The sequence below is a fragment of the Agelaius tricolor genome, unplaced genomic scaffold (genome assembly GCF_023055355.1).
Source record: "Agelaius tricolor isolate 1412-34295 unplaced genomic scaffold, bAgeTri1.0.p SCAF_16, whole genome shotgun sequence".
Lineage (NCBI taxonomy): Eukaryota > Metazoa > Chordata > Aves > Passeriformes > Icteridae > Agelaius > Agelaius tricolor.
In genome coordinates, this window is record NW_027269276.1 from 9,747,171 (window position 1) to 9,764,513 (window position 17,343).

A 17,343-nucleotide genomic window follows, 5' to 3' on the forward strand; every position below is an offset into this window, starting at 1 on the left:
GCGGGGCTGGCTCTGCCGGGGCCAGCGGCCAAACGGGGCTGAGCCGGCCCCGCTGCTCGCACTCACGGCCCGGGGAAGGTGGATTCGGACCGCGGGGAGGGCGTGTCAGGGGGAGAGAATCGCCCGCTCGCGTTTCACCGGGCATCCCTCGGCGTGGCATCGCCTCCAGCGGGAAGCGCATCCCGGGACCCGCGCTCGGAGCGCGCCGCGGAGCCGGGGCTGGCGGGGGGATCCCGGTGCGGGACAGCCGGTGCGGGACAGCCGGTCCCCGGGGTGGGCTCGCCCCTCTCGCCGCTGAGGCTCCCCGGCCGCGGGCGGGGCCGCGTGGGGACACCCCACAACTTCACCCGAAGTTTTCTCGCCGCCTCGTCCCCGTTCGGCGGGTGGCCGCCCCCCGGCGAGGGCACCGTGAGGACGAGACCCCGCACCCCCGATCCTCCCGGCGCTGCCACCGGGACACATCCCGCCCCCCGCCGGCGGCCGGGCCCGGGGCGGGAGCGGAGGGGCCCGGGGCGCGCCCACCGCCCCGCCCCGGCCGCCGCCCCCGCGCTGCCGCCTGGCAGGGCGGCGGGAGCCGCGGGAGCTGCTCGGTGCCGCCGCCGCCCGGGAGGGAGGTTATGTAAGGGGGGAGGGAGGCGGCGGGAGGAGGAGCAGGACGGCTCTCGCCGCCGTGCAGCCGCCGTGCAGCCGCAGCCAGCCGGGCCCGGGGCGGCCGCATGTGCGAAGTGGGGACGCGGCCGCCGCTGGCCGCCGAGCGCGGGGAGCCGCCCGGGGGTGCCGCCGCCGCCGAGAGGTGCCGAGACATGGGGTGAGTCCGCCGGGCCCGGCCCCGCGTGGGTTCCGCGTCCCGGCCCCGCGTGGGCGCCGCCTCCCGCCCCGGCCCCGCCGCAGGTGCGGAGCGGGGAGAGCGCGGCCGCCCCGGGAGCGCTGTCCTGAACGGCTGCGTTTGATAACGTAATTAATCATTTTATAACGTAATTAATCATTGCCGCCCGCTCGGGAGCCGCCGGCGGAGCGGGCACGCCGCGGAGGCAGAGCACCGGCGGCGAAATCCCCGCTGGAAGGAGCGGGAGCAGCTCGGGATGTGGCGGAGCGGGGCCGGGGCCGGTCCCTGCCCGGTCAGCTGCGGGATGTGCCGCGAGTTCATTGTCAGATGTTTCACGCGCTGCTTCTGCGAGAGCTCTGGCTGCTGGAGGCACACGGTAAACTTGCCTGAATTGTGCCAGGTGGACCCTATTTTGTGTAAATATTTTTCCCTTTTAAATTTTTTTTAACATGCCAGAAGTCTCTGACCACGTGTGGTGGCCTCTTGGAGAATTCCGCTTGGTCTTACCAAAAATTAGTCCTGCATTTTTGTTAGCCTCTAACTTATATGAGGGGACAAAAGCCAAATGCTGGCATTAGGGCTATTTGTGAACTAAATATCAGAGAACAGGGTTAAGGTTGTGCCTTTGGCTTGAACTATATATAGGTTTGAGATCCTCTCGACCAGAATGTCTTGGGGGATTCCAAACCCACACATTTAATTTACTTTATTTTTATCCTATTATGTTCTCTTACACCTTTTCCTTGCCTCTCCTCACCACCATGTGGCAAGGAATCATTCTCCAGTTTCTGAGCTTCCTCTGCTGCTTTCAAATGTCCAGATTCCCACTATGGAATTGTTAATTGTTGTCAAAGTGGTACAATTCGAGGCTATATGGATAAATAATGAATTAAAATGACGTGCACGTGTCCGAATTTGATACCCAGGAGTACTGAATACAAGTACAGGGGCAGAGGGAGAAATAGGATCGGAGTATCTCCCCACGTTTCTCTTCAGGATTACAGGGGCTCATCTGCTTCTTAATTATGCAAAGTTTCACTGGAAAATAAAAGAGAAACTGTCCTTGGGGTTGGAGGAAGAAGTATTGAAACCTGTTTGGAGCAGCACTGCCCCGCAGAGTCCAGGATGATCAGAAACATCCATCCACGGAAACTTGTCTCTGTCACTCTGCCTGGGTGTCTCTAAAGGCAAATGTTTTAGTTGCTGTCATTTTTAACCGTTTCCATACTGGTGGACCAGTTTAGCTGTGGCTTGGAGAGATGAGTGGAGGGTCCCAGTGCTCTCCACCCTTGCTGTCAGCCAGGTGGAGTTCTGGGCTCGGTGTGGTCCTGCTCTGCCTCCGGAGCTGCTCAAGCTGAGAAGGACTTTGGCTGCAAAGGCTCCTGAGAGCTCTGGTTGTGCTCCTGCCTGTGCTGCTGCATGCAGTGTCAGAACATGCAGACTTGCAAAGGGAGCAGGCACGTTCACTAGCCCAGTTCAGTACCCTGATTTCATGTGTGTCTCAGTCACTTCAGCCTTACACTGGTGCACGTGAGCTCAAGCTCCCAGTGTCATTCGTTCCCCGGGTTCCAGCGTGGGTTGTACCTTCTCTTGCACTCTGAACAGAGTTCAGACAAGGTGTTTGGGGAATATGCATTTTCTCCGTGTCTCACATAACTATCTTGCCATTGACCTTTCTGATCCAGAGAACTTGGAGGTACATTTGTGATAGCATTACTGCAGCTGTGATAGCATTGCTGAGCACACATGACACAGGAGCAGCCTCCCAGTTTTCTTCCGGTTCCATCTGTGCTGCAAATCCTTCACCTCTGCATGCTCCAGCTTGTCCTTTTGTGGAATGGGCACCTCTGTACTCAAGCAGGATGTGGTCAGAACATGGAGCTCAGTCATTCTTACTTGGATGAATATATTTTGGCCCAGGCATTTGAGTGGGATTTGCTTCCTGGGCACATTTTGGTGTCACATATGGGGGATGTACTCATAGAAATGGTGGCCATGACTTGATTCTTAGCTCTTAAAATATTTTTTCTTTTACTTTCCTTTTTTTCTTTTTCCTGGGGGTGACCATTGCTAATGATTCATTTAAATGCTGCCTATGGATTTGGCAGTGACTGATCGTGCTATGAAACCTGATACAGCTACTTGAGCTTAGCAAAGCAAAGCTATTTAAATTGCTTATTAGCTGTGAGCTGAGCTATTTAAACTGTTGGTTTAGTTCAACTCACTAGGCAGCAAGGTAGTGTCAAGTTTTACAATTTACATGTTTTTAGAAAAACCTAATGCCTGTAATACAAGGAACATGAAAACAACCTTGTAAAAAAGTCACCGGAAAAAAAAAATCTGCTCCAGTGTCCATAAAAGTCAATGTGAAAGTTGCTGCTGACTGAAAACCACTGTATTTTGGTCAAGCCACTGTTAAGAATCTCACTGGACTATTGTCTACTTTAAAGGGAATGGATCTTTTCCCAAATCACTTCTTTCTTCTACCCAGCGTATCTGATCGCTGCTGTTACCTCAGTCCTCTCAAAGTTTAAACTTCAGCTATTTGAAAACCACAATGTAACACATTTCCAGCTGTAGAAATCTGTCTGAAAATACCTCCTGCTTTGTCTCTTGCTGTTGCAAGCCAAGGGCTGACACAATCAAGGAAGTGTCTCTGGTGTTAGTGGGCTGTACCTACTCATCTTATCGCTGTGGTCTGGCTCACTATGACCTCAGTTTCAGCAGCCCAAGTTAAATTTACAGTTATAAGGATGCTTGAGGTTTTGGTATTAGCTGATTTAAAAAGGTGTTGGATAGTTGTTTCATCTGTGCCTAAATTCTTTTATGATTTTCATTTCTTTACTATCTATGTATTTCCTTATCTATTCATAACAAATAATTTCTGTTATGAGGTGTGTGACAAGTATCCAGTTTGGATTAGACCTGTAAATCTCTTCACTGCTGAAGCTGATATTTATATTATCTGTTGGATTAAAACTCAACTGATCTAAATGCCCTCTAGCATTAAAATTGTGGTTTTGTTCTGTTTTATAAATCATATCAAAATGACAACCAGGCCTCCGAGTGTTAGAAATTATTGCAGAAAGCTGTACAGCCGTGTGTGTGATACAGGTTAATGGTGAACTAGCTCACAGCACACCTTTCTTTTGGCTGACATGAGATGTCTTCTTTTTGCTGCTTCCTCTGGGGCTAGTGGGGTAATTTAGTCCCCTGCAGCTGGGATCCATCCATAATTCTCCAGGTGAGCTTTGAGCCAAGCCCCAGGAAGTTTGGAAAAGGCAAGTTTCCAAGCCTGGATCAGGCAATGGAGTAACCTCATTTTAAGGAGATTGGTCTCTTGAACAAAACTCTGTTCCCCCTGTGCTATATTCACAGAAAGATGTTTAGGGCTGTATTGCTGAGGGCAGCTATACATGATGTTTTTATTATTCACTGACATCTAAGAGCTCAGGGAAGCCTGCCTTGCTCTCCTCCCTTCTGCTGCCAGCAGTGCCAATGTCCATTGGCCAACAAGTGGCTTTATTTGGGGAGTAAAAGGCAAAACCTGATGTGAGGGCAAGGAATGAAGGAGATAAACAGAGGAGAACGTGTGATGAAGCTTGTGTTACAGGAAGGCAGTAATTTTAGAGGGTGTTCACTTTCTGGTACCAGCAGTCCTTTAGAAACCATGGTGATAAGCTGAGCCTGAGAAGCTCGGTGGCAGGGAATGGTGTTGTTGCAGAGGAAATTCACCTTGGCTTTCCTCCAGCTCCCGCTGAAATCCACAGGAGTCTCTCACCAGCTCCCTCCAAAGTTTGGCCAGGCCATCTGTCTGCCAGGGAAGGGGAGAGCCTGGGAGGGGCAGGCAGAGAATGGCACCTGGCTGTCCCTGCAGTCTGGGGCCCCTCAAATCAGGGCTGCGACAGGAGTGTGCCTGAACACAGCTGAGTTGGTACTCTGAGCTCAGGGACTCTTGAGATTTTAAGGTCAGCAGCTTCAGTTTAGTCCTCAGCATAGCTCAGGGGGGCAGATTATGTCCAGCTGGTGGTGGTTTTGGTGTTCAAGGGAAGGGACTGAGATCTGATATGTGCTGAGTCTGTTCATCTCATGTTTTTGAAGCTGCTGGCTGGCGGTTCTTGATTCTTCACAGCCTTGGTTCCTGACATAGCTATTTCCATTTTACAGGGTAGATATAAATGGATGTTATTCTGACTTGGAGAATTCTGTGTCTGTGTACAAATACAGTGTCTGTACAAGAATCTGTGGAAAAGTCAGCTCCAGAGAACTTTGTGTTCTGGATCAGTATTTGGGTTCGCTGAAATGATGAGGAAACTCCATTGACCTCAGTAGTGTGTAGTCCCTTGCTTATGTTAAACTCATTTATGCCAGGTTAGAGAGGCAGGGAGCTTGGTGGGGTGGGTGGAAGAGAAAAGAAAGGACCAAATATCTAGGGCCTCATAATGATTTGTGGGTGTTTTGAGTTTTGGTGTGGCTGTATTCAGGTGAGTGACCAAACCTGTAACAGTGCTTTGTCCAAGTGACTTCACCTCTCACAACTATGTGAGGATTCACAGTACTGCAGACACATGCATGAAACTGAATTTATAAGATCTGCTACAGATAAATTCACCAAATTACGAGAGGAGAAATTTGCCAGTACCATAACTAGTTTGAGTGTTCTGCTGCAAATTTCTCAGACATCTGCTCATGTAGAAAGAGTGGACAGAAAGAAAACTTGATACCAAGAGTCATCATAGTTACATTGCTTTCAGCTGCTAACCTAATTAATTACCACTGTTAATTTAATTATCACTTGAGAAAAATCTTATAAATAAAATATTCTCCACAAAGCTGGCATGTCCCTCAAGCCCTTCTTTCTATTTGAAAAGAGAATGGTGAGTAGGTCTCCTGATAACAAAGGCATAATTCAAATTCTTTTTAAATCAAAACATACTTTTTAAATGTTAAAAAGAATTATTTGATGTTCAGTTCCTTTAAACTGAAACTTTTTTAACTGATCCAGGATGTGATCGAGTGTCTCAAACTGTTCAAGCATATTCCCAGCATGAACCAGGCAGAGGACAGTGAGTTTGCTGAGAATCCAAGAGCAAGGGCATCAGCCTGGTTTTGAATCTAGATTTTCTGCAGTGCTGTGTATTCGTTTTATTCATTCATTTGGCTCTGTTATTGCAGTGCCTAAGATAAATAGCCTCACCCATGAACGTACGCTTAGGGACTTAGGCGTAAGCCTTTTGAATCAGCTGTTGGTTTTCCTGTTGACTTTGTGATAGGGTGTGTGCAGAGTGGGAAATCCTCATTCCTCAAGGTTGCTACATGGTCAAATCTCTGTCTGCTTTCACCTTGAATGCTCTCCATCACCTTCTGAAGTCTGTGCACTGCAAAGACAGCGTGTGACTTGTTTATCCTGTGATTTAGTCATGGCTCTTTAGGATGAAAATGTGCTCAGAGGAACGTATTTTAAGTATGTTTCTCTGATAACTGTACACTGTCAATAGCTGATGATCCTGTTCTTAAACCTCAGAATGTGACGAGGGCATTGCCTTCAAACGAAGACAGGAAGTGTTTAAGCTTGAGCATTAAAGAAGCCCTTTTAATGGCAAGAGCAGCAATTAGGCAGGAATAGACAGTTAGTACCTGGGAAGGCTGATGCTGCACCATGGCCACGCAGCACCCAGCACAGGTTGGGCATGGTGTGAGTAGGGCTTGTGTAATACACACTCATGCAAAATGTACAAGATGAGATTGGATGATGCAGTTGATCTTTGACTGTATTTTTGGTGACACATGCTGGCTGCTCTGTGCCTGTTTGTGAGAGGGATGTGCTGCTGCTGCCGGCTCAGTGCTCGGTGCTGAGCTCATGTGTGACACCAGGAGCTGCTGCTCGCTCCTCATTGACGTGGCAGCTCTTGGACCCTCTGCATCACTGGCAATTGCTTCCTAATGGTAATTTTGCCACCGGGGTCAGGATGAAAATGAAGATAATATTTTTAAAGAATGGATGCTCGAGGCGTTTCAGGATTTGTTTAGAAGGGAGGGATGTTGCTGGCTGACATCAGCAAGTGGGACAGGCTGCCTAATGACTCACAGGGGAGCAGGAGCCTCTGCTGTGTAGGTGTGCTGGATTTGTGGGCTTCAGTATGAGGGCTAGCAAGAGCTCTAGCTGCAAAACAACAGGGGCTTTGTCATGGAGCAAGAGCGTGCAGATTTGAGACAGGGGAATGAGGAAAGGAGGGTGATGGAGGTGTGAGCAGCATGAGTGCTGCTTGCTGTGCAGACCTGTTCCCTTCAGAGGCACCGCGTCCTTCTTTCCTGCCTCCTCCATGCACTGATCTGATTTTATTTGTTTGACGTGGCTTATCAAAATGCAAGATTGTAAGAATTCCTGAAGGGACAAACTGTTTCCTTTCCATCTGGAAGTTTCACTGCAGCCTACAGGATTTAGAAACTCAAACCCTTCTGCAAGTCGGAAAGAAAATTTCTGTAGAAGTTGCACTTTTCTGCCTATGCATCAAGAGGCCTGGGAGAGCCCTCCAGAGCTGCCAGTGTTGTTCCCCATTAGCATTTTCATTATAATAATAATAATAATAATCCTGCAACTGCATTCTTATCAGGCAATGTTTAGTACCTCAGTGCAGGAAGACAGCAAAGGCCTCTGTGGAATACATTAAAAAATGCGTAGCCAGCTTGTAAAATATTTTTTTCCTAAAGCTGCTTCTGCTTGTACTGAGGCTCCTTCCATGTGGAACTGTGAAATGGTGCTGTATGAGTGCTTACTGAATAAATACTTGTTGTTTACTTAATGCTTTGCAGTAGATTCTCCTCAGATATGGAACCATTGTATTTCTTGGGGGGAAAAAAAGAACAAAATTTTAATCTTGCTTGGCTCTGAAGGGAAATCTTAATTTTATATGTGGAGGTGTGAGCATTTTATTTTTAGTGTTCAATTACTTATTGTTTCATCCCAGGAAGAAGGACAGTGTAGCCAGAGCTGGGGAGTACTCAAAGCTTTTCCTTTTGAAAGGCAGTACTTCAAGGTGCAGTCTCCCATCATTTTAATTGAGTTGCAATGACTGACTCAAGTTCTCTGCTGTTGGTGAGTTGCTCTGTAATCTGGAACAGCAACACTTTATTGTTGCCTTTGTTTCATTCCCTGGTTTTATCAGGCTTTTGTACTGCAGCTTCCCACTATGAATCTGTGGCACACATCTGAAATGTGTCTCTGTAGTTGTTTGTGGGAACATACATTTGTGATATTGAAAATGTTTAATAAGAGCATTTGATAAAAGAGGGAGAAGTTCTTTGAGAGGAGAAGTGCAGAATGTCCCCAGCCAGCACTCAGGGCTGCTTGGAGGATGCGTGGGACATGTGGGGAGAGTCTGACACCTTTTTATCAGTTATTTCACAGATGGGGGTGTCTAAAGATGGGCTCTGTTCTGGTGGGTAGCTCAGACGCTGGTGCAAAGATGGCAGCAGCATAGCTGTCCCTGTGCCACCCAACCACCCCAAGTCCTACAAATCACATAGATGAGCTTGTTTGATGAATTTCAGATTTAAAACTTGTTCCATGCCTCCAAGTGTCAGATTTGGCTTGCAGAGCTGATGGCAATGGCCCTTCTAGGATCCTACCTTTTGGGATGGAGCAGTTTCTGGCATGCAGGATGATGTGATGCCAGTCCTGAAGGTGATGTCGTCAGTCCCCATTAGCTTAACTTTCCCCCAGAGCTGTCAGTTTGGATTATTCTTCCACTCTGTAGCTTGTCCTGACATGGAAGTGGGACTTCATAACTTGAGAGCCACTAGGTGGTCAGTTTAATCTCCTTGCACATTTATACAAAGGAGGAGGTCTAGCCACTTCACCCACTCCCTTGAACACTAACACAGTATATCTGCAGTTCCCTTTTTTCCCTTTGTTTTTTCCTCTCTTAATATTATTTGTGTTGAGTCTGTATCTTGTGTGGTCTGTACATAGGATGTACCTAAGCCCTTCCAGGTAAAGTCCTTACTTCTTACACCCTCATGTGGTGCAAACCCCCGATTAAAAAACTCCAAAGCTGAAACACTCCTCCCTAACTTGCCAGGAGGTTTCTGCCCAGCCAGGACAGAAAGTGGGCAGTGCTCAGGGGCACAGTGTACAGAAGGGCACAACTCCTGCCCGTGGGTGTACAAGGAGGAGATAAAAGTATCTTTGTACTCAGTTCATTTTAAATTCAGTGATTGTCATAATAATCCCCCCTCCTCCAGCTGTGATAGGGACAAATTTATTCTTTTATGAAATAATGACGGAGATTTAGTTGCCTAAAACTTTACAGCACACAGGTGAATGAGAACTCTCTCTTTTCATTATTATTTTATGTTTGACAGCTGTTTGTCACTTGCATAGTCCATTACAGGAGATAGATAATTTTCTGTTGCCTGTTGTTTATAGAGGTGTTCTTCTCAACTTGTATTTAGTGTCTTCTAAAAATGCTCATTCATAAAACCCCATCTAATTTGGTTTATGGTCCTTTTAAAGAAGAACAGAAATTGGCTTGACTGAGAACAGGGATCTGTCACTTCACTACACCCACCCAAATTCAAGGGGATGGAGTTGAAAGCTCGAGTCTGTAATCTCAGTTACAGTGAAACACAATAGCTGTGAACAAGGACCAGATCCCACGCTCCAGTGAGGGAATTGTTGGTTTAGGAGTTATTTGGAATAGATGGGAAGCTGCTCATCTCCCAGGCAGATGCAGAAGTGTGTCTGCGTCTATGATTCCCTGGGAAACTTTTCTTTCCCCTCTGTGCCTCTTTCACCTTCCCGTGTGCTTTGGAGCAGGAAAATGGGTATTTGTGCACAATGAGAAATTCCACTTTGTCCTTTGAGAGCTCCAAAGGACAAATAATGTCTTTAAAGTTTCCATGTGATCCTCCAAGGCTTTCCCCAGACAGAAGGTTCTGAACATGTGTTTTCTGAGACCTTCAAAATTGCACATTATGGGAGATGCATCAGCTTTCAAGGACGTGGTAGTGTGCAGCCTGGTTCTCCTAGCAATCTCTCTCGCCCTGCTTTTCCTCCCCAGGCTTTTCTGCAGAGCCTGTGGTTTTGCAGAGAGCTGCAGGGACAGCTTCCCTCATCAGCTGGACCCAGGCCTGGGGTAAACACCTCTCCTGTGGTTCTGGTTACCTGCTTTTCCCTCCACAGGGAAGGTCTGTTATGAATTTTTGAGCCACAGAGTAATAATCCTGCATAGGTATTGTTCAGATCTTTGCGAGAACTTTTCTCCATTGAGTTAGAAATTAGCATTTCAAATTCTATGGGGGAGAAGTTGCCAAAGTTTTTTATATTTTAAGCTTAGAGTTTGGAAAGGAATCAAAATATCTAATCCACTTTGCATTCCCTGCTTGGTCTTTCCTCCCTGCCTTATGAATTGGCATCCTTGTCCTTTGGAGGGAGAGCAATATTGTGCAACTCTGTACAGCTTCTCTTATGAAATACCAAAGTAATATTGCAGTGATCTCCAGCACCCTTCCCAATAACTGTTAAATTAGCACAAGTGAGACACGAGGTTGTACTGGAAAGAGTTTATGCTGATCAGCTGCTTTGCAGGATGACCTCTGAATTATTGGCCAGAAGATAAAACAGACACACAACTGCTGAGAATGATTTGGGATAGTCCAGTGCTGTTATTCCACTAAAGAACAGCTGATTTCTGTGAGTTAGACAGGTGGTCCAGACTTTGCACCTTGGAGTAAAGTTAGTTTTTCCCTCTTTCTTTTCTTTTCCCATCTCCTTTTTGGCACTTCTCCTTGCCCTGTAGTGAGGTTGGAGCTGCTGCCTGGGGCACAGCCTGGCTGGAGCCCAGGGTGGCAGCAGCTCCAGACCCGGGTCAGTGCTGGCAGGGAGGCACATGGAAAAACACAGGGCTGGTCTGCGTTGTCTAGGGGGAAATGGGCAACTGATACATTCTTTTGCTGCCTTCAGGGGTAGTAAAGCTTTCTTAAAGAACCTGTGTTTAGTGAGACCTGCGAAAGAGGCCTTAAAAATGAAGTCGGTTTAATACTTCGGGTGCTAAAGTGTGAATGTGTGAAAAGCATAGTAAGAATTTCTCACCAGTTGGCACCTTGTCCTCAGTGGGTGAGCAAGTACTTGATCCATTCTGCATACCAACACCAGGCATTAATTTTAGATCACAGGGACTGTGAAGAGTGCAGTTTCCAGCTCTTGACTTGCTGTATTTTACTTATGGCAAATAGGGAAAACTGATACCTGAACTTTTTTTACCCCCAGCAAGGGAGATGGCTGTTTCCACTAGCAAGGACTTTCCTATCATGAAAGTGCATGCAAAACAAATTACTGCAGAACACAAAACATTATTTTCAATCCTATTTTAAAACAAACAAATGTTCAGAATTTTGTTCTGGAAGCAAAGCAAAAAAATCATTTAATTTGTGTGATATGGGTTTATTATTCCAGCAAAAACATCTGTGGAGAATTTGAGCTGAATTTGCTCGCATTTGTTTGGTATAAATAAGCAGTAACTCAGAGCAGAAGAGGATCAGGTCTCCTGTGTGTATTCTCCCATTGTTCTGAAGGGTGGATTTATAGCTCATAAAAGGGATGTGTAGCAGCCTGGTGTGTTCCATGGGCAGCTGGGAACACGCTGAGCCACTGAGGCAGCACTGCAGAACTTTGCTATGGAAAATGGTTGGCAGTGAGCAGGGTGAGCCTCTGGTCACTGTTCAGCTGCTTTGGTTTGTTTCACAGCATTGCTGGGGCGTGGTTCTGTCCCCTCCTGGTTGATTTCTCTTTTGGGAGCACACATGGGGATAGCAAAATGCATTTAGTGCATGTATAATCACAGAATGGTTTGGGTTGGAAGGTGCTTGAAAGATCATCTAGTTCTAACCTTCCCATCTAACCTTCCACTAGACAAGGTTGCTCAAAGCCCCATCCAGCCTGGCCTTGAACACTTTCAGGGGTGGGGCAGCCACAACCTCTCTGGGCAACCTGTGCCAGTGCCTCACCATCCTCACAGGGAAGAATTTCTCCCTATCCAATCTAAACTTGTCCTCTTTCTGTTTAAAGCCTTGTTTCCCCCTCATTCTTTCACTACATGTCCTTGTAAAAAATCCTTCTCCAGCTCTTTTGCAGCCCTTTAGGTACTGAAAGGCTGAAAACTGAACTCTTCCAACCTGTCTCCAGTTGAGAGGTGCTCCATCCCTCTCATCATCTGTGTGTCCTCCTTTGGACTCACTCCAACAGCTTCACATCCTTACACTGAGAGACCCAGACCAGGTGGGTCTCACAGGAACAGGGAGAGGGGCAGAATCACCTCCTGTGACCTGTCCTTGGGATGACCCAGAACATGGTTGGCTTTTTGGGCTGCAGGTGCCCATTGCTGAGTCAGTCCTGCTCCAGAGATCTGTGATCAGGGTTTGAGTAGTCCTCCACTGGATTTTCAGGGGGCAGGGCTGGCTATATGGCTACCTTTAAAAGTGGGACAAAAACTTCAGTATCTTTTCAGCCAGAGGGAAGAGAAGGAATGAGAAGTACCAGGAAAAGGGAGAGTGCATGTCTCAGTGCTGGCAGAGAGTGGCATGATCAGGGGCCATGCAGAGCAGCTGAATGAGCACCCTGTGCTCCCAGAGCCCTGGGCCAGCACACAGCCAGCTCCATCAATATCCCCTGGAGCCCTGGGAGGGAGCCCAGCCCCAGCCTGCCCGCCCTGCCGGCCCTTTGTTTTTATCCACGTTCACAGAAAAATTATTTTAGATCATCTCATCATTTTAAACATTTGGTAAGTGTTAATATACTTTCAGCTCAGTGGAAATAATCACCATATGGCTGTAAGATTTGCCATCTGTCCAGAGACGCTGGAATACAATTAGTCTATGTAGTCCATTTATCAATCTATAAGTGACAATATTCACAGTCCTGGCAACTTGGGCTGCTGACAGAATCAGCACTTGCCTAGCCCTACCTGTCTGCCCTTATTACATCAATATATAAATGAGATGGAAAAAATCCCATCATTCAGCTGTGTCCTTCACCCTTGACAGAAAGGGAAAAAGTCTATATTAGTAAAAATGAGACTGAGGAAATGGTATGCCTTAATTTTTGTAGCACTAATTGGATTTTTTAATGTCTAGTAGACCTTAATTTCATAAGGCAAAGCCAGATTTAAGTGCAGTCTTTCAATCAAAAATACCAGCAGGACAGAGTATATCACAGGCAATAAAAAATGTTATGTCCTCTCCTGTTGTATTAATTTCTGAGGCACAAAAAGCTGAATACTACAAACATGAGAAAAGTCATCATTAGCATTATACAGGTAAGAATTAATTTCCAGGGTTTCTTGTTTGACTTCAGAAAGCAAGAAGAGAGTTTTTCAGCAGAGTGAATATATTTTTTTAAAAGGTCAAGGCCTTTTGGTTTTAAAACTATTAATGATCTGACATTTAAAGAGTTCTGACTTTTGACTGCTCTTGCCAATCTCTCCCCTGGCCTGTGTCCTAGCCTGGCCCCTCAGGACTGTCACCTCCTTAAAACCGGGGTTAAATTTGGAATAGCTAATGCATATCAAGAAAATAATTTGAATGTTTTATTTGGTTTTGCATATTACCCAAAATCATCTTGCATAATAAGTTTATAAAAGGCATGTGTGCTATGTTTTGTTTATTCTACAAATTTTCAGCCAGCCCACACTAATTTTTGAGACTCTGCTGACAGGAAAATACAATTTTTTGTCGTATTTGCTTTTTAACTGTAGTTGTGGGACCTGCATAGCATGAAAAATGCTGATACTTGAAATTAAATCCTTTCATACCTCACATTTTGTATAACCTTTGCATAGCCTACAAGGTTGGAGGCATTGACATGCAGAAATCAGGAGTGCCAGGGAACAGGTCTATAGGGATCAGAAATAGGTGGCTGTTGAGGTTCAGGAAGGTCTGGGGTAAGTTCCCCCCAATACCACCTGCAAATATATATTTGCAAATATATTGCACTTTGCAGTGCAAGCAGGTTGCAGGGATTTAGTTTAGTGGGGTTTGTGGCAAGGGAAGTGGTGTTTTTTTGGTTTTGTAGATCCTGTGTTGCCCATGAATAACCTGATGGTTGAGTTTTTCAGGTTAGTAGTTCTCTCTGAAACTCAGGAGATTGCCAGAGGATCCTCACTTTTGCACCGGGGCTGCTGACAGGTTTTTTATACCAACAAATAATGTACATATCTGAGATCTGTACTGTAAATCTGACGGCTACAGATGGTGTTATATTTTTAAAGATCAAAGTGAATAATGTTAGCTTCTAAATGTTTGAAATTTCCTTTGTATTTTTAACTTGCAGCAGAAGAAATGTGTCATTCTGTTCCCTTATTGGCTGCTAGGAAATCCACAGTTCCAGGAGCTGTGTCCCCCAGTTGCTGAAAGAGCTCCTGCCTGTGTGCAAGCAGCAGCCAAAGCACTCTGCCTGCTTTTAATAATTCTGTTAGTCTATTAAAATCACCAGAAACTGGGAATCTGCTTCTTTTCAGGTTGTCTGATGTAAGCTGCACTGAGTGGGGACTGGGGCTGGCTCTAGCTGTGCCTCTTTGTGCCCAGCACTTTGCTCTGGGTTCTCTGTGAGCACAGGGGCTGTGCTTGCACTGGAACCTCTCTTTCCTGTTTTTAATATACTGGCTTTGGTGCTCTTGACCGCATTTGGTGATTTTCTGTCTTTTGCATGATCTGCTCTAGAAGGAGGCTGGTAAGATCAAACCCATTTTAACGTGGCAGTGCTGTTGCCAGCCTGGTGTTCTCAGCACAGGCAAGTCAACACCTGCACTGAAAACCCAGTGTGGGCATTGCTTTGCATCCTTCTAATCCCTCACAGAGCAAATTGCTTAGCCTTTAATTGCTTTTAATTTTTACATCCTTAAGTTCCATTAAAGCCGTGCAGCCTTGCATTAAGCCATCTGTTGGCACCCTTTTCCTTGCAGTGCTCAGAGCTGAGGGTGTTGCCAGCCCAGGGTGGCAGCGTGTCCCAGCACAGGGCACAGCCCTGTCCTGCCCCTGCTGCTGCCACGTGGTGGTGGCCACCAGGGCAAGCAGAGCCCTATCGTTTGCTTCTGACCTTACAGCTGGTAGAATTCCTTATTTGATCCTTCAGGCAGCAGATCAAAAAGAGTTATACAACTTGTTCTTTAAACTGAACTGATTGGCTTTTTTTTTTCTCCCCTAGTGTAAGTGGAAGAAAAGCCTCAGGGGAGAGCATTTGAATAGGGCATGGGAAAGCATATCAATAATTACATGCATGGATTAGTGCACAAAAGCACTCCCCTCCAAGGATTTGCTTAGTGCTGTGCTGTTTGAAATAATGGAGTGTTTAATCATATTATTTTGCAATACCGAGGCTTTGATTACGCCACTGATTGAAATCAGCTTTCCAGATTGCTTTGTGTGAAGATATCCTCATCAGCCATGCAAATTCCTATAGCATGGGAGGAGAAAAAAGTCATAAAGATGCTGCCCTGGTGGTGTCAGTGGGTTTTACATGCACACACATGGTCTCACTCCAGTCTTCTGTTTGTAGGTAGGGTGTGTTTTGATCATATATCCTCTGACATTTGCTCTCTTCATTTTGTAAATAGACATGAAATAGCCCATACAACCTCAAAGTACCCTGAGCCCTCTGCCATGCAGAAGTACAAAGTATTAAAAGTGGTAATCAAGATTCCACTACTGCATTGAAGGAATTTTCTGCTTGTTTATAAAGGCAAAATAAATTCCTTCCCAAGGCCAGCTGCACGGGGTAGACCTTGGTCCATGCAGGCATGCCATGATCCAGAGCTGGGATAGCATCTGGGCCATCCCCTTGTGCCCTTGGCCTGTGCCAGGGTGGAGACTGCAGGGAAGGGAGGGAACGTGCTCCTGCTCCTGAGACCTGCTCTCTCCACTCCAGGGTTTGCACTTGCAATTTACAATGGCATTTCTCCCTGAAATATTACAATGCCAGCATTGTGCTGCAGAGGAGGCTGTGCTGAAAGCATTAACTCCACTGGAGCTGGGGTGAATGCAGAGGATGTAATTTTTAACCAATCCAGAGCAATGGGATGGCCTTGGGGGGCTGTTCATGTGCTGATCCAGCTTCATTGTCACGAGGGTGGGAGAGGTGCTGGCTGTACACAGTACAAGTATTTTTTCCTATTTGCAGAGTTTGAATTCACACCTTTGCAAAAGGGAGGGGGGTAACATTACTGAGATGCAGATTTATGGATCCCCTTTAAATGTCTTCTTAGAAAAAAAACCTCTGAAATGATCAGTTACACCACCAGTTTCATACACATGTGCCTCAACTTGGTTTTTTCCAATAAGTAACCTTACCTATGGAGGGTTAGATCAGGGTCCTCTCAGTTTCTGTCACTTGTGTATGAGAGTTTATTCACAGTGTCTTGAAAGGTTAATAGACCTCTGGAGATGATCCCAAAATAAAGCGTGAGCTTCCTCAGTGCCCAAGATAAGCCTTTTAATTTGGATATTGGCTTGGTAAAGGTGCAGTGGTGTTGTGAGACCTCACAGAAGTTACAATGATTTTCATGCCGAGAGCTTTTTTCCTGAAGATTTGTTCTTTTTGGATTTACTGAGCTGCAAATCAAAAATGAGTTTAATTGATGTCTGTGCTTTTAACAGACAGTTCTTTAGCTAGCTACTTTTATTCTAATTTTTTTTTTGCCTAAGTAACTGGAACTATTATGTTCCCTAAAAATGCAAGAAGCACTTTTGCTAATTATATTCTGTTGAAATAATAATGCCTGTAAATGAGGGGAGCTAAAAAGATGGATTTTTTGCACAAATTTCATATATTTCTGCAGGTGAGTTGATATCAAATTTAATATCAAGTGGGCACAAGAGAATCATGACTGGATATTTGAATGAGTTGCATGACCTTGCTCTTGATTAACACTGCTGCCAGATTCAGCACTTCAACCACATCATGAGGAGCTTGGTCTGCCTGTAAAATAGGAATTTCAAGACTGAAAGGAAGGACTTTGAGTAAATTTTATTTTTAAAACAGCTGTTTTTTTCTCATTCTATCTCTTTTAGGGGCAGTGTAATTTTTGTTTCAGCAGCCAGGGTTTTCCAGAAGTCATTCCCTGTACCTTCCACCACCTTGGGAGGGAATTCCACCTGGGAGCACAGGGCTTAACTGGCTGGTACTGACAATGGCACTTTTAGAGGTGCCTGCATAATTTTTGGGTTTTTTTATACAGAGTAAAGAGCAGCAAAACCTGGGTGCAATTGCCCATTGCTAGCCCAGCCCATCACTCCAGGCCAGTTCTGCCACTCCCTTTTACAACTGATAGTAAATCCTCCCCCTCTCTCAGCCCTGCACTGCTCAGGGTTATGTCTCCATCCTTACAAGTCATTTTTGCTGTGGAAATAAGTGTGAGGGGGAAGGATTGTTTGCCCTGCAGGAGCAGTGGGAGCTGCAGGCTGGTGCTTTGCAGGCACCCATCCCACCTTCCTGCACAGTGTGGAGGAGCAGCTGTCAATGCTCT

General features: G+C 46.1%; 1 protein-coding gene across 3 annotated transcripts in view; it reads left to right on the forward strand.

The window, feature by feature from the left end:
• Window positions 1-534: 534 nt before the first annotated feature.
• The window catches only part of HOMER2 (homer scaffold protein 2), a 60,327-nt gene continuing 43,518 nt past the window's right edge, over window positions 535-17,343 (forward strand). The window contains exon 1 of one of the 3 annotated variants that reach the window (XM_071441413.1): window positions 535-808. In XM_071441413.1, the coding sequence (XP_071297514.1) occupies window positions 717-808 (92 nt within the window). In that variant the 5' untranslated portion in view covers window positions 535-716. The remainder of the gene's footprint in view (window positions 809-17,343) is intronic. The other 2 variants (XM_071441414.1, XM_071441415.1) reach the window with 2 other exon arrangements.